Below are 25,991 nucleotides of genomic sequence, written 5' to 3'. Positions count from 1 at the left end.
AACATTCCCAATTTCTGTCTCTATGAGGTGCAACATACAGATCAGAACTGGGAACCAGTTTGTAAACAAAATTAATTTTCTATAGATATTCTAGATCTCCTCAAAAGAGACGTGGTTTGAGAAACAACTGTATTTACAAAATGCAACCTTAAATTATTCTACATCAACTATTTCTTTTTTGATAATTTTAATAAAACACTGACAAAAATGTAAAGTTTGTTTTAACATAAAATATATTTAAACATTTTTTATCAAATAAATCGCATACAATTATGTTGACATGTATTCGTAACAGATTTGATATAATATATATATTATTTGTGTGTCGTCTTTACTTTTCAAGAGTTGGATATTTGACTTTTACATTGAAATGTTATCAACACTTAATCTCATACTACCATCTAATAATGCTATACATAGTTTCTTGTAAATCATTTCTCAGAGTTATACGGAGTTTCTGGAAGTGGCATGCATCAGATGTTGAAATTCTCAAAGATCGTTTAGAGTACATGTACATATAATTTAAGATTATTTTCATCTTGCAAAACTATTAAAACATTTGACTTTTCTTCCACTCTTGAGAAAACCTCCACAAGAGACCAAAATGAAGTTGAATCATTCCTTTGTAAATTTTACGAACGCCATCACGAGTTGGTAGACTCTTATGCAATAACCGCGTTTAACAGATGGTATTGGATTTGTTCCTTGTGTACACTCTCCTTCCTTTTTCATGAATGTGATCTACCGAATTAGACTATTTACAAGATTTGTAATAAAGTGAACAAAAAATGTGGAGCAGTATCCACCTGCCCTTCCAGAGCACCTTCGATTACTCTCAGTTTTGTGCGGGGTTCGTGTTGCTTAGTTTGTAGTTTTCTATTTTGCATCTTGTGTACTATTATTTGTCGGTTTGTCTTTTTCGTTTATACCCATGGCGTTGTTAGTTTATCTACGGACTTAAAGTTTAACTGTCCCTCTGGTATCTTTCGCCCATCTTTTAAAAAGGCCTTAGTTCAAATACATTCCCAATGAATAACACGGCATGATAAGTGCTGGTAAAATATTCAAGCAGTAAAGTTGACGCAGGAAAGTAGTTATTACAAAGCTACGTATTGACACATCAAAAAGCATTGAAGTTTTATATCTTTTTAAACTTACTTTTGAAAAACGTTAAAGCTATAGAAAGGCGGCTAATAGTTGTCAGTGAATTATAGACAACAATGGTTAGTGCTTAAAGGCATACAGATTTACTCTCTGAATGTCCAATGTTAATTTAGTTATCTGCAGACATGTGTATATGTTGATATATGATATGCATTGACACATATTCGCACTTTTACATATTAAATTAACAGCCTGTGGTAAAATGTGTTTGTGTTGTAACTCACTAGCAAATGTTTTGAGATACAAAATATCTGTTCTATTTGTACGTTTTTCGATTGTGACATTTTGATTGTAGGTGGTGCATGTGTAACGGAGACTCTTTACTATGTTGACGCAGTGGTCTCGCAATTTTTATTTCTTTTTTCGTATATAACTAACTGATAAACGAGACTTGAACATCAGTAAATTACTGCACGTTGCTCGTAATATGTATACCTATACGTATTCAAAGCTCAAAAGAGAGTAGCTTTTATCAGGGGCCTATAAATAACACCATTAGCTTATACCTTTTCTTTTGTCATTTTTCAGATGAACTAGAATGAATAACCAAGCATATCAAAATTGTCTATCAGATAATATTATCGCATTTGAACAGGTTTAAACAGATTTGATCTAGTTCTAGATATCTACTTTCTGGTTAAAAAATTGTTTAATTTAGGAAGAAACGGTTGTAAAAGATTTGAAGAGTAAAAATGTTTATTTATGATGAAAGAAATAGATACGTTTTTCTTGTTTACTGCAATAATGTGTCTCACAAAGATGTATGTTTCAACTGCTTTTGGAGCAGTTCATGCAAACGGTTGATCGAACCGAGTATTCAAGATAAAACTGTAGATGAGAAACAGACTTTTGATTTGAAAAAGGATTGATTGACAGTTGTTTCAAGAGATTCTAAATGAAGTGTCATCGGTACATTTTGGAATTATGTGTAAGACTAGGGTCGATATAAATTAAAAATAACGTGGACATATTTCTTTGATAATGAAATTGGTGCGTTGCTTGTTTATGTATGTACATTATGTGCATACAGATAAATCCAACCCAGTTTTGGCAACAGATAACTTTTTAAAGATAAAGTTTTTTTTAGAAAGAAAATATTTATTGATTGAGTAATATTTTAATTTTTTCTTCATTACCTACGACAATCATTTGATAAAGAAAAATACCCTCACGATTAAGGAAGTCAGTCAACTTTTATAAGAGGAAAAGATTATTATCAAAATTAAATTTTGTTTCCACAATTAAACCCTTGTGTATGATCACCTTATTTTTTTCCGATATCGAAAGTTATTGTAATACGATGCGACATTACGATACAGGAAGTATATGAATTGAACACTGCTTCTATACGTAGAATTTCCTTCTTATGTTTGGAGGGATGGGGTCCTTCATTTAAACCACTTTTCTATATTACTGTTTTCAAATTTCTGTTGATTTTGTTTTCCTATATTCCTAATTTTCCCCATTGCTCTATTTGTTAACAAACAGTCTAGTACAATATCTTTTATCAAATAGTTAAATTTATCATCTCCTTGGTGATACACGTTTAGACATTATCAATATATTTTTAATTATATTTGTATTTTGTGGACCCTTTATGGCTTGCTATTCGATGTTAGCCAAATCTGACAGTTTTCGTCGGAAATCAGTGATCTATTTAATAGACGGCATTTAAGCATATCATGCACACTGTTGATTTAAAGTTATCATTCCGGAAGTTATTCCAATCTTTTATAATTGATTGGTTTTTTTTTTCTTATCTTAGTTCATAGCTATTTGTTATATTACGACTTTCGAAAGGTGTTTTAAACCTTGTCATTTATAAAAGAGGCGATGGCTATAGTTTTTCTAGCAATCTGGACTGTTATCCTGCAAGCAGGTAAGTGATTTGTTTTATTAGAAATAAAAAGTAAAAAGTGCGATATTGATATTAATAACGTTTTTTTTTGTCAATAAGTTAAAGCATAATAGTATGAAGGTCTGGATGCGGTTTTCAAAATAAAAGATAGTAGGAAAATCCTTTATAAAAAAGGGCCTAAGTAAAAAAAAAAACTACAGAGACAGACGTAAAAAATATAAATGATAGATACATGTAATACTGGGGTGTTTAAACCAACAAATAATAGACAAAACCTTAATATATGTAATGTATAAAAATTGTGCAAAATGTCCGTTATCATCGTTTGGTTTTCGTTGTCTATAAATATAGTCCCTAGTAAAGACAGTGTGTTGTTTTTATACACTTTCCATACTGATTTCTTCAATTTGTATGCGTCGTATAGCATAATGGATGATGAAACTACACCTTAAATAAAACGGTGCATGATTTTAGGTCTAGCTTAAGTACCTGTCTTTGTAAAAATCATGCAGAAGGTGATTCATGACATGTCACAGAAGTAATTTTTTTTGCCCTATATCATAAGAACTTTGGTAGATGAGTAAAATTCTGTCTTTATTTTCCCTGTATTATGCCCGTTGCCATGGTAACCATCAAATCAACATTTTGCTTGAATATGTGAAAAAAGACCCTTTTTGAAAATATAAAATAAGGGAATTTAAAGTCCCATAGAAATATTGTTAATCAATACAAACAATATGTATATTTACAGTATTGACAAACAAAACCCCAAACTATACAAAAACATTAAAATTGTGAATTTACTAAATAGTTTGTTTCCATAGCAACCATTTAAAAATGTGTTAAATTTCGAAAATGAAAAATTTAAAAAACTCCTAAATTTTAAATCTGTTTATCTCCCAAGACCAACAATACCATGAAATTTCATTGACAAATTTTGAAAGACCACATTCTATATATTCATAAAATAAAAAGAAAGTCGTGCGTTTTTTTTTCTTTAAAAAAAAAATTTTAGTAAAAAATTGTCAATTTTCACCAAAATTCAGATTAACAATCAGATGAATAATCAAACATTTAGTAACTAAAAAAGCTAAAATATTCCATTTATATGTGCATTCTGACACGCATTTGTTAATTTTAAACAAAAATATATAGTAAATGAAGATAGACTTGTACAAAATGAAAAATCATCACTCTGGGTATGGTCCACCCCCCTTTTTTCGATTTTTTTTTTTTTTTTTTTCAAAATTATAAAATTTGTTGAAAAAAAACGTGGTATCTCATTTAGTTTACTTGTGAACTAAGTATTTTAAGAATTTAAGCATAACACAACTTCTAAAATTGAGGGCAGCATATGTACACCCTTCAATCTTATATATGTAAGATTTCTCAAAAGTTTAAAAAAAATTGGTAATACGCATAACCCGTTGTCGTATCTAAGACTGATGCTGTCAGTGAAAAAGAATAATGTTGAATCCAAAACTAATTACTAGTAAGTCTATGTATAAAAATAAGACGATGTGTTGTAACTGTCAATGAGACAATTAACTCTCCACCAGAGAGCAAAGACATAGAAATAAACAACCACAGGTCACCGTATATCCTTCAACAATGAGCATAACATGATTATCTAGAAAAACAAATCTTAATGAACATTTTAAAAAAATAGCTCAGGATACTTTGTCTTTCAAAATGGCTATAAAAAAGTTACAGGAACAATTTAATGCAACTCATTGTTGGTTTTTGAAACAGATTGATGCTTTAAAAACTTTAAACCTAGACTAAGATCTGCTAAGCAAGAAGGTTCACCCTGAAATGTCTGGTTGGTTTTATTTATCATTGAATTACTTTTGAAACTCTGTAAGTGTTATGTAAAGATTTTAATTCAAGTATCATATTAACTTAACATTATCAATGTTCTAAGAAAATGAGGTCAGTGTAAGATGAACTATGTCAGACAGACGAAAAAGAGAGAACGGAAACGGAAAATTCAGCATTTTTTCCAATTTATAAGGGGCATAACTTATTGACAGTACATGTTAAACCAATAACATTCTAACTGTTCTGAATTTTATGGAAATAAACATTGTGTATAAGTTTCAAAACATTTGGTTGTGGCAAACTTCATGAACTTAAGTTGGAGAACGGAAACAAAAAAGTCAGCACTTTTTTTCCATTTATATAATGGTATAACTCTGGAACGGACGTACTTACGGACAAGGGTACAACTTAATGCCCCCTTTGCTACGGTGGGGGCATACAAATTCTACATGTTCTATCTTAGAAAAAATATACCAACGATCTACATTAAATTGTGCAAGAATTTGTCAATGTTTCTATTGTATATGGTGGAAAAGGACAGCTTGTCTATTATTATTATTTTTAAAAACCTAACTGATTATTATTTGTATACGGCAGAATAATCGATTTTTTTTATGGTTCTCAAAACATATTTTCCTTGTGGCCTTGAGGACAATTTGCTGGTCCTAACTATTATGTACTGTTTTGATTCTCAAACCTTTATGACAACCATGTGCAATGACCATTCATTGAATTTTGCCTAATTTAATCAATTGTTATATTTACACATTTTTATGCCCCCGCAGTGGCGGAGGGGGCATTAAGGTTTACCCTTGTCCGTCCTTCAGTACGTCCCAAAGTTGGTTTCTGTTCTCTATCTTTAGTTTGCCTCAACCAAATGTTATGAAACTTAATCACATTTCTTATTACCATAAAACACAGACTTAATTTGAATTTTGGTGGTGTCACTTAAACCGTCCAAGAGTTATGCCCCTTTACAGATAGAAAAATTGCTAAATTTTCCGTTTATGTTCTCTAACTTTAGTTTGTCTTTACCAGATGTTATTAAAATTATACACAATGCTTAAAACCACCAAATACAGATCAACTTTGAATTTTGGTGGTGTCACTTTCACTGTTCTATGCAATGCCTCTTTATAGAGGAAAAAAGTTGCTGAATTTTTTGTTTTGTATTTCTTTCTTTAGTTTGCCTCAACAAAATGTTATGAAACTTTTACACAATACTTATCACCATAAAAGTTAGTACACAATTGGTAAGTGTCACTTTTACTGTTCTTCAGTTATGTCCGTTTATAACTTTTATGATATGCAAGCGGGAGCATCATCTGTGTCCAATGGACACATTCCGCATGTATTTCAAATCTTTTACATAAGTTAGATTAATTTATTATATATTAGAATAGAAAGAAAGGTTCTGTAGTTCTTCTTCAATTTCAATTTTAACCCAGTTAAATTGACATAGTGACAAATAAGTGTTTGCATAAAGGTTTTGATGTACATGTCGATTTACATTGGAGGTAAATAGTAACAGCCATTATGTGTACATAATCTGACTCTGCGCAATAGTATACTAGTCCACAAAAGAAACGATACAAGGCAATGTATTTTCCATAGATAATGAAATTGGATACACTGTACCAAGCTTAAAACTGTCCATTGGTATAATCTTTACAGAGTGTTATTTTCTTATCAAAACCACTGTTTTAAGACAAAAAAAATAAAATATTTTTTTTATTTTTGTTATATCAAAAATAGTATTTTTATAAATAAAAAATTCGAAATTAAGTTCTATAATGATGGACAATGGACTTTTTTTAAAGAGTTATGACCCTTAAAAATATCAAAATTAATGGAAAGTGGCCTCGTTAGCGCTCTCGATGGTACAAGTTTTTAATTTTTTATTTTCAGTTTATTTCTAATAGGACGGACGTAGTTTTTTTTAGCTCACCGTTTCAAAGGAACTGTGAAATTTGCCATCACTTGGCGTCCGTCGTCGTCTGTTCGGTGTTAAATATCTGAAACATTTCCACTGAAACTACTGAACCAATTCCAGTAAAACTTAAACTGAATGATCCTTAGGATATCTAGAATAAAGTTTGTGTTTTATTTTCAATTTTGTAAAAAAACATGGCCGCCATGGGTAAAAATAGAACATAGGGGTAACATGCAGTGTGTAGCTTATATCTCAAACACTAAAGCCTTGAGAGCAAATTTTCAGATGAATCTAACAACCCATTGTTGGGTTGTGGCCACTAAATTGTTAATTGTACGGAAATTTTGCAGTTTTTGGTTATTATCTTGAATATTATTAATGACAAAGATAAACTGTAAACAGCACAACTTTCAGCAAAGTAAGATCTACAAATAAGTTTATATGACCAAAATTGTCAATTGAATCCTTCTGGAGTTATAGCCCTTTAAAGCATTTTTTCACAATTTGTTCATCTAGTTTGCTTACTTTAAAAAAAGTCTTCTTCTGAATATGCTAAATCGATTTCGGCCCAACTTGGGAGTATCTTGTATAAACTTTGTATTTTATTTCCTTGTACTTCAAGAAACTTAGCCACTATGGCTAAAATGGAACATAGGGGTAAAATGCATTTTTTTTGCTTTTGAAGAAAAAACGACAGATAAAAAGAACATTTAAATGGATTTTTTAAGCCACTCATTGATATATATTGAAAGACACAAATAATCATTGATGCAAAATTTATGAAACTAGGACAGAGTCAATTTTAAAGACCATGAAATAGCACTTAAAGATTTTAAATTTCAATTTGCACAAAACAAGTGTAATTAGGGACGCAGCTATCCTTCATTCAGTTTTCAGCCTTTCGGCTATTTTCTGTTGATTGCTTGGGTTGTTGTCTCTTTGACACATTCCCCATTTCTAAAAAAAGATGTTAATATATAACCAGGTGCTCCGCAGGGTGCAGCTTTATACGACCCCAGTGGTTGAACCCTGAACAGTTAGGGCAAATTTGGTCACAATATTCAAGCTTGATTCTGTCTGAATTTGGATTGTGATCAAATTTTTGAAATAATATAGGTTTTTGTCACAAAATTAAAGTGGTCAAAGATCTAACAAATCTATTGCGAAATACTGTGCAATTGAAGATTTCTTCTTGAAACTTTTCAAAATTCGAAATTTGAAAAATTTTGAAAAAAAAGGAAGCCCTTCAAAAATCGTAAACAAAAAACCCCCCCCCCCCCGATTTTTTTAAACCCCCTTTGAGCAATAACCCTTAAACTCAATCCCATGCTTTCCATTGCAGTATTGAACATTGTAGTACAATTTCAGAGAGATCCATACAATTACACATAAGTTATTGTCTTGAAACTAGAAAAATGCTTGTTTTGGGCAAATTATGGACTTTCCGAATTGATTTTCCTCTGAGTTCAGTATTTTTGTGATTTTACTTTTGACCCCTTTTTGGCCCTTAATTCCTAAACTTTGGCCCCATTACCCCTAAAATGAATCCAAACCTTCTACTTGTGGTTTTAAACATTGCGATATGATTTCAGAGCAATTGAAATACTTCTACACAAGTTATTATCCTGAAACTAAAAAATGCTTGTTTTGGGCCCCTTTGGGCCCCTAATTCCTAATCGGTTGGGACCATCATCCCAAAAATCAATCCCAACCTTCCTTTTGTGGTATTGAACCTTCTGAAAAAATTTCATGAAGATCTATCCACTTAAACTAAAGTTATTATCCGGAAACCAATGTGTCTTCGGGCGACGACAACGCAGACGACGTAGACGACGCAGACGACGACATCATACCATTATACGATCCCAAAATTTTTTTGGGGTCGTATAAAAATGGTGTAGGGGGTTTCTATTATTGCTCTCACCCTTTGAAGAAATTTCATGTTTTAATGCTCAAAATGTTCACAATTGAATTCCATCTTTTAAATTTTTAATAATTTTTTGAATTTTGAAAAAGGGGGGGGGGGGGTGGCACCATGCCCAGAGAGAAAAAAATTCCTTCTCTACCAAAATATCTCTATCAATCATATATTCTCATTTATAATCACCAAATTCGTGTCAGAAATGCACGTATAAATGGAATGTTTTAGCTTTTTCAGTTCAAAATGTTTCAGTATTCATCTGTTTGGTAATCTGAATTTTGGTGAAAATTGACAATTTTTGACTAAAATTATTTTTTTAAAGAAAAAAAAAACACACGACTTTCTTTTTATTTTATCAATATATAGAATGTGGTCTTTCAAAATTGGTCAATGACATTTCATGGTATTGTTGGTCTTGGGAGATAAACAGATTTAAAATTAAAGATATTTTGAAATTTTTCATTTTCGAATTTTAACACATTTTTAAATGGTTGCTATGGAAACAAACTATTTAGTAAATTCAAAATTTTAACGTTTGTGTATAGTTAGGGGTTTTGTTTGTCAATACTGTAAATATACATATTTTTTGTATTGATTAACTTTATTTCTATGGGACTTTAAAACCCCTTATATTTCAATTTTCAAAGGCTACTTATGAACGTATTTAGGCAAAATTTTGTAAGGATGGTTTCCATGGTAACCAAGGTTCAAAAGAAAAAAAATTAATACATGAAACTTATTTTCATACCATACCCTCCTCATAAACAAAATATAAAGACATTTGAGGATGGGTCATGAATCGCCTATCAACAGGAACCTGCATGATTCTTACAAAGACCGGTACTTAAGTAGTTTAAAAATTAATATTCCGGAAAATGTCAAAAAAAAAATAATTAAAGACCCCATTTATTTAAAATTGTCTATATTTTGAGTAAGAGCTGATGACTTTTTCTATAGTTTTATAATATTTGTCCCAAATGTAGTACACCACACTGTAATAACTCTATTGATAATTTTCATTTATTCTCTAATGCAAATGTCAAAGTACGGTCGTCAACACACCAAACAGCAAGCTATAAAGGGCCCAAAACTGACAGAGTAAAACAATCAAAAAGGAAAACCATTAACATTCCAATGTTTATAAAAACGAGAAACGAGACACATTTATAAACAACATCAACAAACGACACCACTTAACATCAGATTGCTGACTAAGGACAGATGCAACTGAATGTACCAACCTTCAACTTTACCTGAAACAATAGTATAGTATTATATATCACAACATAGAATATAAGAATCGAGAAACGAGAAACATTTATAAACAACAACAACAAACAACACCACTAAACATCAGATTGCTGACTAAGGACAGATGCAATAAAATGTACCAACCTTCAACATTACACGAAACAATGGAGGTACATCACAACATAGAAAGACACATGATACAATATCAAATGAAATAACTTTGTTCGATCAAAAAACATATGAAAAAAACAAGCAAATAAACACTGAACGAATACACTCGATCTATGACACCATGTTAATACAAAATCAATAAAACAGGGGGTGAGATAATAAACACTTTCAGAAAGTCAGCCATGTCCTTGAACAAATTGCCCCTGTAATTATGATATAACTATATAAACCTTGAACAAAATGCCGGCTACTTTGGTATACAAACATAAATTCCTAGTTTCTTGTGAAGTTCACTTCATATAGTTCTCTAATTGTATGTAACATAATTGACAAACATTCATCAGGTAAATGCGTATGTGTACAATGTGCTCAATATAAAAAGTCTACTATAGTATATCTTATAGAAAAACATCTAAGACTACGTTTTATTTTCATTGCGACACATAGATTTGCATGACAGTTAACACAGAAAAAGTCGTCTCACGTAGCGGTTTAAAACAGAGACACGTCAGTTTTAAAAGTTTTAAGTAAGCTATTATCGTCCTTTATAAAACTGAGAGTAAATTAGGGTAATTCAGATTAGAAATAGTTAAGATGATCATAAATATCGGACAGGAAAAAAATCCAAAAACCCATAGAAATAAGAAGTTGTGGTATGAATGCTAATGAGACAAATCTTCATCTAAGTCACAATGTGTAACAAGCAAACAGTTGTAGGTCAAAGTAAGGTCTTTCACACAGAGCATTGGCTCAAAACGAACAGTAAGATACAGAGGACCCAAAATGACAAGTTCAAAAGAAATCATACAGGAAAAATACGGCCTAATCTATATAATAAACACGATAAACTAGAAACACTTATCAACCCCATCAACAAACACCAACCGCTGAACAAAGGGTTCCTAGATAAGAACAGCTGCAAACAATTGTAATATTTTTTAATATATTTGTGTAATATTTGTATCTGATTATGTTTTTTTTTATATATATACAGGTTTTTCAAAGACAATGCACATTACAATGAATGATAAGATTATCAGCCTTATAGATTTTTCCAGGAAAAATTTAACAACAATGCCTGATGTTCTGCACAATTCTACAACAGATTTATATCTTCAAGAAAATCATTTACGCGTAGTTCCCGCATGGTCTTTCCGGAAATCAAGAATATTAAAAAACATGGATTTATCTGATAATAGAATTAGGTTTATTGAACATGGCGCCTTTGATGGACTAAATGAACTTACCATTCTCAACCTTAGAAGTAACTTGCTAACTTCAAATTCTCTTGATGAGAATATTTTTCAAGGTTTAATTTCCCTTCAGGATCTATTCATACATAAAAATTATTTTTACGATAATTATACATTTTTTCAAACCGTTATATCTCGAGTAAAATCATTGGTTAAGTTAAAAATCGATCTTAGCAGACAAAACCAAATAGATAAATGCCTTTGTAATTTATCAAACCTACAGGACCTGGAAATATTTGAAGTGCCTGGACTGACATTGTCAGACAATTTATTTCAAAACTTAAACTGTCTTAAAATAGAAACACTATGGATTACTTCTGTGCTTTCGCTAGCACCAAACACGTTCATATCTTTTCCGAATTTGAAAACGCTAAGGATAGCAATAAACACAGGTTATGCTATGGACGACGTAATAAGCAACATATTTAATGCTTTGAAGATTTTCAAGGGTAGAAACATGACGGAACTAAGTATTACTGGAAATCCCCATAGAAACGGATTTGTGTTGGGTCATCCTCACTTTGCAATACTTGAAAACATATGTCTACAGAAGTTGAACTTGGTCGGTGATAGTATACTTGGTGTAAAGTTCAATCCTTTTTTTAGATATGGACTTAAAGAGAATTGTTTAGAAGAATTAAATTTGTCCGATAATTTACTGTTCAATATCAAAGATGGATATATATTTGCATTTTGTGCGTTTAAGCATTTAAAAATTATCTCAATTCCATATGAGGTTGTAAGAGACGATAGAGTTAAACGATCCGATCAAAATGACGTATCTTGCTCGTTTTACATTCCAAAAACATTAGAACAATTTGACCTCCATTCGCATGTTAAACTATACACTCGAAGGAGAATTTCAAATATGACTATTATTAATGGCTCAAATTTAAAAGTTTTGAATATGGCTAACATTACATTCCGTAATTGTAATGGCACAATTAATGGCGCTGATAATTTGGAGTATTTTGATATGTCAGGATTCAACTGCAAAGTTTTGGGTATTAATCTTCTTTCAAATTTTCCTAAACTGATCACTCTCATTGCAAAAGATGCCAATCTTGGAATCGGTTTGAATGCCCTTCAAAATACCTCAGAATTCCTAGAGATGAATTTAGATCTACAACACATAGACCTAATGAATAATAACTTAAAAACTCTACCGGATGACTTATTTTGTCATCCTTTCAGAAATAAGCTTTCTATCATATTGGATAGAAACTACTTGCAGTCACTACCAAACTTTCTGACGAAACCAAATACAATTGAACGTATCAGTCTGAAGTACAATAGATTTTCGTGTTTAAGCGAAAACGATATGGCTTTGCTCAACATAATCAAGCCTTCAAGTGTATTTCTTGGTAGAAATCCGATTGAATGTTCTTGTAATACACTACGATTTCTTAAATGGGTGCAACATTCAGGCCTTATAAGTGATGTAGATGAAATAGAATGCGTCCTCCAAACCGGGACTTTTGCAACGTTGTCCAAATTCTTGCAAAACCTAAAAATATTTGAAATCAGTTGCCAAACGAAATTATGGGTAACACTGGCAAGTTGCATTACTTCTGTCACCATTTTAGCTTTGCTCTTTGGAATAATATACTATCGCTACCGATTTGCGTTTGAGTATTTCTTTCTGAGAATTAAATTGAAACTTAGGCATTACCAGCCTCTTTTGGAAGATTTTAGCCATGACGCGTTTATCTCATACAGTCATAAAGACATATCATGGGTTAAAACTCTCTACGACATTTTACAGTCTAAAGGCATCAGTCTCTGTCTATATCACAAGGATTTCAAAGTTGGAATGCCTATTGCCGAGTGCATCATGGAAGCCATCAATTCAAGCAGAAAGGTCGTATTTGTTGTTACAGAGGATTTTCTTGAAAGTAGCTGGGGAATGTATGAAATAGAAATGACAAGAATGCATGCATTCAGAGAGGGTCGTGAATCAATGGTTGTCGTTATACTGAAGGATGACATAAAAAAAGACCAACTTCCAAAGGCATTGAAGGAAATTTGGTATAAGGTTGTTTGTATTGTGTGGCCCACCAATCCCGACGCTCCGTATAACTCTGAGGAAAAGTTCTACGAAAAACTATGTATAGCGTTATCTGACGGTCGTACGCGTCTAAATGATGATAATTATACCAATGAAATAGTTTAATAAACTAGTGAAAAATGAATGAGACAATACAGTAAAATCATAATACATACATTATAGACGTTTTATAGTATCGTGCTAAAACATGTGATCATTAAATGTTCTAACTATGATATATCTTTAGAGAAATCGACTTTTTTTTCGTGGTCACAATAAGTTATTTGATCACGAAGGAAAATAGAAATAATTGTATTACATTCATATAAAAATCAGAATAGGTAAGGAATTTGCATACTGATGACTAAGGTAACATTCAAATTTTTAAATCCGTAAGTGGAACAGGACTGACCACATAATGGCAAAAAAGCAAAGGGAACAAACAGATGATCAATAAAACAAAACACTTCATAAAAGATTTTAGGACCTTTTAACAATAAATACATATTTCCTAAAATGTATTTGTGCAAGCATAGAACCAATGCTTTGACGATAGTTCTATCCGACTAGTCTTGAAATTGTGGTTAAATGAACTGTTAGTTAAACCAAAAGTCGTCTTTTTAATCACATGCAGTTAGTACATGTAGTATGAAACTGTCTTAATTCATTAAATGCTTTTAGACTACATATTTAAATGATTAGATTGAATGATTGACTTGCAAGTCATTAATATATCAGCTGTGTTTGGAAGCTGATTTGGATACAATTGACACAAACTGAAAGCTGCAAACGAAAAATTATTTCATAAATTCGTTTTTGAAAACTTAAAAAAAATCTTTTATGAAGCTACAATGCGTTGCCTTTTTAATAGGGAAAGGTAAATATGAAAGATAGTTCAATATCAATGAGATTTCAGAGACATCTTGGCATAAAACTTGGCATATTCGATTCTATAGTACTTGAAGCTTTCTGACATTATGATTTGGAGAATCAATAAACTTTTAGTTACATGTCACACCAATTTAATTCCTTGTTCGACGGACCCGCCCGCACCTATTTTTTTCAAAACAGATTTTTTTAATTTTTTTTTTATATTCGCGCTTCCCGCATCGGGAAATGTAATCGTGTCCATTTTCCGCACCGTTTTTTTGTAAATATTATAAAAAGATAAATACAGTCTCACCTGTATATAACGATTTAAACATATAAGCATCCCATTACACTGTGTAAATATCTGAAATAATATTTGATTAAGCATGATACACATTTATTCCAAGACTAAAGTGGGAGTGCTCCGATAGAAATATGTAACAGAGGAAAATACCAGTCAAAACAAAACATTGGTTTCCTTCCCCTTACTTATATGCTCTATCAAGAAATTTTCGTTGTTAGAATAAACTTCAAAGAACTTCGGAAAGAAAAGCCAGTGGCGTAGCTTGCCTTCTGTTTATACCGAGGCAGGGGTTCAGGGGAGCTACGGCCCCCTGACGCTATAGAGCTTTTACAATTTGAACAAGAAAAAATCGTTAAAATAGTTGCTGTTCAATGCTATTTCATCATAATAATGTTAATTATATGCCTTACTATCTATACTCAAAGCTATAAAAATAACAAAATACGTGAAGGTATCACATTAGACAACCAACGAAAAGTCAGTTTTCTGACTTGCTAGCAGTTACAGAAAGCAGGAACATATATATATATATATATATTGACATACTGTTCCCAACAGAAAGCCATCTCAAAATGCCTAATGGCTCCTAATTTATTTTCAAGCCGTAGTACACTCTAATATAGTTGGCTGTATCTCACACGTCATATCACAAGAAATCATGACCTTGCTCGGTAGATAGAAGAAACCTGTACAAAATGTTCAATACAGAAAAAAAGAAAAAAAAAACGCAAATATTAAAGTTTATTTGTAAAACGTTTTGTGGTGATCATTTATTTGGTCGTAGGTCACGAATCAACGAATTATAGATAATCACCACAAAATGACAGCTGGATTGAACAAACGAATTTCAGGATACACTAGGACAAAAACATAATTATGCTACATGTAAAGTGTAGCACGGCACTTGTTTTAGTGGTGTATTCCTTCGAAGGTCTTGAAATTACATATTGAATGATTTTTAACTTTTTTTTTCATTCACGATGAACATGAAAACCGGCGAATAACTAACATTTACTTTATTCTGAAGTCTTCATTATAAATGAACAGTATTTGGTTGATTTTTTAAATACATATAAACTGACATTATGTATTAACTAACAGACATATTTCTCTGGAATTAGTGATTCCTTTAAATATTTTAAATTCCCTGCTTGTGAAAACGTACTATGAATTTAAAATAGCGAGAATAAAACTTGAGAACCACAACATATAAATTATTTTCTGTGCACTATAATATATAAATGCATATTTTGTTTTGTTTAGTACCAAAGTCAATGAACATAGTCGTAGGGGAACATGTCAACGGTTATAAATGAGGGTTTGAATGCTTAGAATGGGATTATCAAATATTTATTTTTTAATCATTGTCGCCCATATTTTGATTTTCCTTTATTTTATAATTTAGCACCATTTTAAATCCATATTCTTTTAAATTTAAATTAATTTCAGGGCCGATTTTTCTGTTTTCTTAAAACCTCGGGCAGGCCCTCATATACTAGAAATTATACTGACACAAAACTAACTAATTGACCTAATTCAATGGTAAAGTGATTTGATCGGGTAATTTATGCTATTCTAGGCACCCCTTCAAAGTCGTACAGTGACGTCACGTACGGTGTTGGTGATAATACGGGGTTTGCTTTCCAGTTCGCCTTTATTGCATTTGTTAGAAGTTTCGGAATTGATAACTATATAAATGTATATATCAAAATGTGCGTAATTAAAAGTAGAAATGGAATATGCCTTAATATCAATATTTTTATTCATTTTTTACTCGAATGATCCCTAATAACACTGATTTTGAGCGTGTAGACAAGTAACACCGCGAAATATGATCAGCGTTGCTTTGAAGTTATTCTTGTCATTTTTAAAATTTATTAAAAAAAAGTTGTACTCCTAGCAAGAGTAGTCTTTGGTGTAAATGGTGTATGTATTATTTATGACGTCATCGTTAACTGGACGCGTCTGACCAGGACGAAAAGTTCACTTTGTTCTGTGGCCAAGCCGAAAATAGAAAAAAATTTGGATAGGGGTGAATTTAAGACTGATTTTAAAAGGTAATTCAAATAGATTATTCCGAAAATGATATACCTTTTTATTCCGTATATAATAAGGAAAAATAATAAAAAGTTTTGTTACAGCATTTCAAAAGATCGTGGCAGAATTAATGATTTTTTTGAAATTTGCATTTCTGTCACAAAACCCAAATCTCGCATATTTTTTGGAGCTCTTTAAAATTCGAACGATTGCTGCAGGTCCAAACCACAATTTACGTATCCACCCTTCCTGTGTCAAAATTATACAATACATATACAACTTTCTATGTCTTCAATTAGTAAGTATTGTTTAAATTAAGTCCTGAATTGTTCATTTTATCAAATCCGTTGAAATGTCACACTCGCCGTTTTCTGACGTTTTGGTGTATTTGTTAAGGGTCTTATGGAAAGTAATAGGCAGTTGCAGTCTTTTCTACGATATGAAATTTTATTCAAACGTGAAAACTTTTTTTTAAGTATATGAACAAAAATTGTGTCGAAGTTTTAAGAGAAAATATTGAAAAAAAAAATAAACGCGATCTTTTTGTTTTTGTCTAGTCAAAATGTCACAAAACGTCATTTTTTTACATTTTTGTTACAAGTATGATAAGTCATATTAAACAGTTTTGGACAGGGAAAATTTGAAATTACAACAACACAAAAAATACTATATAACATTAAAATCTACTGTTCAGGGATTTTTTTGAACCCATTTTCGATCACATGTCGGAAGTATTAACGACACAGTCAGCGACTACTTTTGTCTAGTCATAATGTCACACCATGCTTTTTTACTTGATTTGACGTTACGTTCTGTAAAACGTGACATGTACGTCGCAAATTACGGAAGCCTTTACGTGCCATGCTAATTAACTATTCCCAATTTGATATAACGAATTATGAATTTGATATAGCGAATTATGAATTTGATATAACAGATTATGAATTTGATATAACAAATTATAAATTTGATACAACAGATTATCAATTTGGTATAACAAATTATCAATTTGATATAACAAATTATCAATTTGATATAACAAATTATCAATTAGAAATAACAAATTGTCAATTTGATATAAAAAATTGTGAATTTCTCTACCAATAGTATGATTTAATTATAATAATGAGATTGATTGAAACATTGCGTAACCCAAATTGGCGCATTTTTTGTGTATTGATTCATTGTTTATCTAGCGACAGCGACAAATATGTCATTGAATGCTTATTCAAAACTTTCTTAACAGGTTTAATGTTTCTGAAACCCTCTCCCTCCCCTTTTATCTTTTATTTGAGGCAGTTTGGGTGACTAGTTTGAACGTTCTCTATTCGGTAAATGGGACCTAGTGTCTTAGAACGAACGATTATAATAGAAAAAGGATCAATTTATATTGCACATTTTCAAATCAGAAATAATGGATAGTGTGTTTCTAGGGACATAGGAACATGCAAGGATAAAAAATGCTTCCCTTCCTCAAAATCCTGGCATGCTTCTTTATCAATTTCGATGGGCACATACAAGGATTAATGATAAATCCTTAAGTTCATCCTTGCAATGTTCTTTATATATTTGGTTCAATATTTGTTTGCACACTTTTTATTAAAAACAAAGACCCATGCGCGAGATCTAGAAGAGAAAACACATGCACAATCATTGCAAAAGCGATCTGATATATCAAATTTATAATTTTTTATTTCAAATTATCATAATTTGTTATATCAAATTGATAATCTGTTATATTACAATTTATTTGTTATATCAAATTGAAAAAAGTAAAATTGCATGGCCCTCAAAGACTTCTGTAGCAAATATCTTATCATGCAAAACCATAACTTTTTTTATAATTTTTTTTGGATACATTTATCGAATCTAATTAAAATTAGTATCTGTATCTGTTTCGGCGGAGGACATTTTAGCGCATTGGTAGGACATTTTAGAGAAAAAAGTCTAAAGTTTTAGCGCCAAAGTAAATCTCATTTTAGCCCAAGATTTTTAACCCATTCGAGGGAAAATGGAAATTAGAGCAATGCTATAATCCATTTTATGATTAATGATTAATGATCAATATTTTTTTTAAATAGAAGCAAGACAGCAAATTTAAAACATATCATGTCCATTAAAATGTACCACTAATTATATATAAAATTTTAAAATCAAATTTTAAAAGTCCGTTCTAGCCTGGAATTTATATTCCAGAGAACGTACATAATGGGCTTTGGGTATACCCCCTGTACAATACAGTTCATAAAGTTGCAGTAGGAACTGATTTTTCTCTTTATCTTGTCTAGACAGTGGCGGATCCAGAAATTTTCATAAGTGGGGGCCCACTGACTGACCTAAGAGGGAGCCCGCTCCAGTCACGCTTCAGTGATTCCCTATATAAGCAACCAAATTTTTTCCCAAAAAGGGGGGGGGGAGACCGGGCCCCCTGCCCCCCTAAAATCCGCCTCTGCTAGATTGTGGTGCACATTCGTCTATACATTGTATTTTTATATATGTTGTTGTTTGAAATTTGATGATAGTATCAAGAAAAACGTAAATGAGTGACAACTATAGAATTACTTTGGTTTCCATGACGAACCAAAGTGAACATAATATATACATACAACTTTAATATTAAGCCAGCATAAATTAATGCTCGTGGTTTTAGTGTTAATATTCAACTAGGAAAGTTTTCGCTAAAATGGGCTATCGAAAATATAGCTGAACAGATTAATCCTGCGCTAAAATGGGCTCTAATGTCTGCGCTAAAATGTCCCCTAGTAGTTTTTCGTTAAAATTATCTGCGCCCATCTGTTTTCTTGTTCATAGTTGAGATTAAATTTCCTTTTGTTTATGAAATTGTCAAAATTGATTAAATTAATTTTATTGTGTTTAATTTTGAATTTGCTTTCAACTGTTGATTATTTTAACATATAATACAGGCGATGAAACAAACGATTCAACTAATAAAAATTTTATTCGGAAATTATCAAAAGCGGATAAAAGAATAAGCCCTTGACACTATTTGCGAGTATGATGGTCTTGTGAAACAATGATAGTCTGTCGGAAGGGGGCGATAAATGACTGACCCGTGTTAAGAGAGAGCAATATCTCTTGCACGTAAAAGTCACCCTTTTAGATTTCGAAAAGAGCAGGCTAAGGCTACAAGGAAGCACTCGCAACCTCAAAGTGGAAACGGATTAATATAAGTTGTAATAACTTGTTTCCCAATCCACTATAAAAAATATGTTTAAAATAAAAGAAAAAGCAGCAGAAAAGACAGTGGTTTAAACTTTTTTTTTAAATATTCTGTTTCAATCAAAAGAAAGAAAAAATATGTGCCGCTTTTGCATTTCGGTTCTATACGTAGCAAGTCAAGCAAACCGCTCATATAAATTATGCTGTATGATTGAGCTGCACGAAATGAAAAAAAGTACGACGTTATTTATACAATGCATGAAAATAACGTCAAACTAACGTTACTAAAACTAACACCAACACCGTACGCGACGCTCTGTATATAGATAAGAATGCTAAATGCTCCTTTTAATAGAAGGAAATAGATCAAGAGTATTTGAAATAAATTTAAAATTCATTGAGTCTCCCATCTGGATAATATGCGTGTTTGTTTGTAAAAGTCCTTAACAGTAACTTGAATACCGCATATTTGTTTTGTTTCTAAAAATAGACGTGGGGAAGCCCATAGTTCGTGCTGACATGTAAAATAAATGTGATAGTAAAATACAAAGGTATCCTCAATGTTTACATATCCGTGTTAGATGATGATACAATCAAAATATTAAAAACACTACATGTATATATACAATAACATTATCGCACTTCAAAGTAAAGAGGATATTGTGTACCATGCTCTGTCTGCTGCTTCGTGAGTTTATAAAGTAATTTGATAATTGTGTTAAAAGTGCACATAATTCCCTTATTTGCTCTAAGTTGACTTGTTGGTAAACTAATTGTCCTGTCCACGAGCTTTAGTGAGCTATCTGAAACATATACAGACTAACAGATCATATGTTAAGGTCTTTTTTTTTAAATATCAACTCAGCTTTGCTTGTATAACTATATTTGCTTGTATAACTATGATCAACTATATTAACTCTATTTGCATAAGTCAGAACATTTACGGTCGGACATGATATGTATGATTCAACAACGTAAACATGAGCTCTGTAGATCTCTCAAGTTCAACTGACTTGATATTTTATATCAAAATCAACTATCAAATTTTATATAAGCCTATTTTACAACAAGAACACATGCATTATGTAGATAGCTAGGCAAACATGCAAAAATTAAAGCAAGCAAGCTAACAAGAAAATAAACGCAAATTGAAAAGTATAAATATATACATGTAACTGAGAAGCTCACTCATGTAAAAAAGAATTGGTATGAGTAAACTCTTCACAGTAGACCAAACGGCAAATTAATCAATAACAATAAGTCATCGTACTGCCTTCAACAATGAACAGGGCCATACCGCATTAATAACGATAAGTCAATTTACTGCCTTCAACAATGAGCGGAGCCCATGCCGCATAAATAACAGTCACTTTTCTGCCTTCAACAATGAGCAGGGCCTATACTGCTTTAATAACAATAAGTCATTGTACTGCCTTCAACAATGAGCAGAGCCCATGTCGCATTAATAACAATTAGTCACTTTTCTGCCTTCAACAATGAGCAGGGCCCATACTGCATTAATAACAAAAGTCATGTACTGCCTTCAACAATGAGCAGAGCCCAAACCGCATTAGTGAGTAAATAAAGACCCAAATGAAAAATGTTAAACAAGTCAAACGAGAAAACAGGCATAATTTATGTACATTTATTAATTTTTTTTTTTTTTTTTTATTTTTTTTTACATTATTTATAGCCATTATAGTGTATAAGTGTGTATAATTAGTGGTAGAATCTATAAAGATAAGGTTGACGAATTTGCACTTAATGCCCTCGTGTGTATCTTGTGTGTAATGGCGCTAGGTGCGTCTTCCAAACGACTGCATGGTTATAAGTACATTAAAGCAGAGACATGTAAAAAAGGCCACAGTGCGATGTGAAATTCAAATTAAACATATGACGTCAAATTATAATAATAAATAATCCTTTCAGTAATCTTATCTCATCACCATTAGATTAATCTTATTTCTTATGAAATAAATATCAATTAGGATAGTTATACACCACAAAACATCAACTTTTTTATAAAATTTAAATTCAACATACCAAGATTAATGCTTGACGAAATCTGCAAACCGCTGGAACCAGGTAATGAATTCTTGGGATCAGTGGTTCTCCTTCTTTTGAATCGCGTTTCCTTGTGCATCTTGTGCTGTGTGGGATTCTAAACGGGGCTCCTGATGTGAAGATTTGTTTGTGAACTCAAAGTAGAGTTTGGTATATGTCAATAAAATATGTGATATGTGATAAATAATATAAAAAACAACATGTTTTTTCGTAGCAACGAATTGAGATATTTAAGGTAGTGTTCTGAAGTGAAGAAATACAATAAAAATAACCCTTGTAATCGTTCACTGGCCTCTAACAAATAAAGATTACGGTTTGTTTCATACAGCTGCATATGTCTGGAATCCGTACCTTTCATAGAAAGTTAACATCCCGCTGCAAATGTTTGCACCTATCCTAAGTCAGGAATCTGATGTACAGTAGTTGTCGTTTGTTTATGAAATTCATACGTGTTTCTCGTTTCTCGTTTTTTTATATAGATTAGACCGTTGGTTTTCCCGTTTGAATGGTTTTACCTCTTGGTAGCATAATGAACAGCTGTTAATGGAGCTGTATGATGTTTTTGTTTATTTTTTTGTTATTTATTTTCTTTTCTAGTCTTTTTGCCATGACATTGGCAATGCTATTTTCTATTCGACTATATAAGTTTTCAATTACCCCTTGGTGCCTTCCGCCTCCTTTTATGATCTTAAATCAATTCCAGTAAAAGGTAAACTCACAAAAATACTTCGAGACAAATTTCAAAACGTACCGTCCCTAATCGAATGGCAAAATCAAAAGCTGAAACACATCAACCGAATGTATCACAACTGTCATTATTCTGACTTGGTACAGGCATTTTCTTATGCAAAAAAAAATGATGGATTGAAACTGGTTTTATAGCGACACGACTTGTACGACAGTCGTATCAAATTCCATTATATTTAAATCGATGCATGAATTGTTTTACATTGTCATATCGGGGCCTTTTATAGCTGACTATGCGGTATGGGCTTTGTTCATTGTTGAAGGCCGTACGGTGACCTATAGTTGTTAATGTCTGTGTCATTTTGGTCTCTTGTGGATAGTTGTCTCACTGGCAATCATACCACATCTTCTTTTTTATATGTACCTCTGATACGAATGTGATTGCCCTGTGTGTACACTACTTCAAACATATACAACATGTACAAGCGATTTGTAGTTGCAAATTGGGATCATTAGCAATATGAATGACAGGTGAAGATCTTTAACCGTTCTCTATCTATGTGTCTGCCTTTCCCCAAAAAATTACAAACTGCTGCCTGCTGTACATGCTCTTACTAGATGCGACACAACTTCGTCCCTGTTTAGAGTAAGTAACAAATTAGTGAGCAATACTTTGAACGACATGAACGACGATTTTAGTTATTTGAAGAGCTATGAGAGTACTGACAAATATGAAGCCCTTGTAAGTGCAAGAATGTTAGTTTAGAAGGTTATAATCAGGAAATTCTCTGTTCGAGTTAAGCTTGCCAACAGTAAAGATGTAAGTTAAGTACGGTTTCTATCTGTAAATTGATACAGCATGGTTTATGTGCGTCTTTTAAACCTAACAGTTTATGTGCTTTTTTTAAACCTAAAACATAGACCGCAGCACACATGGCTACAACCACTTTCAGAAACAATTGGCGAGAGACAAATATTGTTTTACATCCCGTGTATTTTGAATGACATATCAGCAGAATTCTGGCATGAACCTTCATGTTCATGTAAGGGTAAATCTCTATGTAAAAAGTCAAGTGTCTGTTCATATTAATAACTAACATGAACGGGGCTTTGCTCCTGTCATGGGTCAGAATTGTGCAGACATTTTTAATCATGTCCCGTGACTAGACAGACTAAGCAGAAGAAATGTCTGGTTGAATTCTGTTGTGTGGAGAACTTTTCGATTGTATCGAGTATTTGGTAATTTCTTGTATTAATGAATAGCATGCATGAGCTTTTGCCAAATACGCGTTCAGGATAATAGGCTTCAAGTAAAAACCTTATTTAATATGTATTGCTGAGGTTGAATGTTACCATACAAGATAACTACTGTCACTTAAACGGAATATAGATTGATCGTATATAATAGAACAAATATTTGAAAAAAACGTCAATTTGCAGAACATATCGACGATTTAATTTCGTTTTACATTTTCGGGATAATTGATAGTTAATTGATTTGAAAATTATCTTTATCTGATATTCAAAATATATTGCTGTATATATCTTTACTGAATTTTGAAAATATAGAAGAAATCATGAAAATAGTATTTGATCTTTGACTTTTCTTTATGCACAACTGTTACCACATTTTTCTTTTGGTGATATCGATATTTCAAAGGTTCATATTTTAATAATATAGCAATACAGTATGTTTAAAAAAAATATTGTGTCTAGTCACCATACTAATTGCTTCTCATACATATCATAGAACGAGAACAACTTATAGAAACATTCATTATCATGTTAGTAATAAAATTTAGAAAGGAAATGGGGAATGTGTCAAAGCGACAACAACCCGACCATAAAACAGACAACAGCCAAAGACATGTATCTGAAAATAACTGTAGACATAGCGTTGGTGTTTTGTCGATTATTAGAAGAAAAAAAAGCTGCAGAAAGTATATAAAAGTCTTCTTATTAAGAAATGAAAAGTAAATATAAATAAAGATAACAACTAGTTTTATGTTTTCCTTCGCTTTCATCATCCGAACATAACACTTTTTCTAGTTACTTCAAAATAAAACCACTGAACACTAGTATGAATTATGGACGCACCGAGGCAGTTCGACAAAACAAAGGGAAAAACATAAAGCTGTAGTGTGACCATTTTCATCTCATTACAAACGACTATCAATTCAAATGTTTTGAAAGTGAAATCTTGGATATTTTTTTTTCTTTTGTGAACCGTATTTAATAAAAATTGTAGTTCAGCGACCGATTTTAGTAATCTTTCCATGGGGTAATTATGTGAAGACTCTGAAACCCCGCCGCTTCTTAAATTGTAAAATTCAAATTGTTCTTTTTTTCCAACTTATTTCTGACAATGCGCTTAACAATAGCACTGGGGTTCCTGTCTTTGACAACGGTTTGTTATCTTTCCACAAAACAAATGAATATTCATTTTAAAAAAAAGGAATAGCTCTGAAGATAAACTCATCTGAAGAAAGGGAAATGCTTGCTGCTTTTAATTTGAACTTTTCAAAAACGACACTTAACAAAAATCCCGATGAACAAAAAAAAAACCTAAATAGCAGATTCCTAAGTCTGTTAGATTAATAGATGATCAAACCTATCTATGACTATCATTATTATATCGTTAGTGATGAGTTTTTTCTTGTTAACTTGTGTTACTCCACCTTCTAGAATTATTGACAACAATTTACTTGAAAACAGATTACAATACAGGTTTCTAAGCCCAGTAGTCAGCACTTTGGTGTAGACATGAACATCAATTATATGGTCATTTTTATAAATTTCCTGTTTACAAAAGTATGAAGTATTCGAAATACGACGGATTTTCTTATACCAGGCATATATAACCTTAGCCGTATTTTGGCACAATTTTTTGGAATGTTTGGTCGTAAATGCTCTTCAACTTTTTACTTGTTTAGCTTTATAACGTTTTTGATCTGAGCGACATTGATGAATCTTATGTAGACGAAACGCGAGTCTGGCATATTAAATTATAGACTGGTACCTTTGATAACTAGTTACATAACACGGGGTGGATACCACTGCTGGTGGACGTTTCGTCCCCGAGGGTAATACCAGCCTAATAGTGAGAAAGAAATGGAACCCGACGGGGATCAGGATCTCGAAACCATCCAACCAAAGGTCTGCCTAATAAAGCTACGGTAATCTATCCGTGGTATAAAATGTCACATATAAAATTTACACTTTAACTTATAGCTTCCTTGTGACGTTTTTTACTTGTGCATGTAGTACTTAATTTCTCAAGGAAGTTATTAGTGTAAAAAAGATAATCTATTTCGATTGTAACACAAGAAAGGAAATAGATGGTAAAAGATTTACAATATAATAGGTTTAAGTAATGTTTGAAGTTTGATTTTTAAATTTAAATATTTAGGACTTTTCATTTTTTAAATCA

The 25,991-nt window shown here is 31.9% G+C and overlaps 1 protein-coding gene across 1 annotated transcript; it reads left to right on the top strand.

Moving 5' to 3' along the window:
- Positions 1-2,963: 2,963 nt before the first annotated feature.
- Positions 2,964-13,358, top strand: LOC143077053 (osteomodulin-like). Its single transcript, XM_076252939.1, has 3 exons — positions 2,964-3,043; positions 11,114-12,646; positions 13,354-13,358. Exons 1-3 carry the CDS (start codon positions 2,998-3,000, stop codon positions 13,356-13,358), a joined length of 1,584 nt encoding a protein of 527 aa, XP_076109054.1. The 5' UTR covers positions 2,964-2,997.
- Positions 13,359-25,991: the final 12,633 nt, after the last annotated feature.

This window comes from Mytilus galloprovincialis, chromosome 5 (assembly GCF_965363235.1).
Source record: "Mytilus galloprovincialis chromosome 5, xbMytGall1.hap1.1, whole genome shotgun sequence".
In the NCBI taxonomy this organism is placed as follows: Eukaryota; Metazoa; Mollusca; class Bivalvia; order Mytilida; family Mytilidae; genus Mytilus; species Mytilus galloprovincialis.
This window is presented reverse-complemented; position numbering and strand designations above follow the sequence as displayed.

Excerpts from the sequence above, each read along its gene's own strand:
- LOC143077053 (XM_076252939.1), top strand. The coding sequence starts at position 2,998 with ATGGCTATAGTTTTTCTAGCAATCTGGACTGTTATCCTGCAAGCAG. Across the intron at positions 3,044-11,113 it reads GACTGTTATCCTGCAAGCAG|GTTTTTCAAAGACAATGCAC; the intron begins GTAAGTGATTTG and ends ATATATATACAG.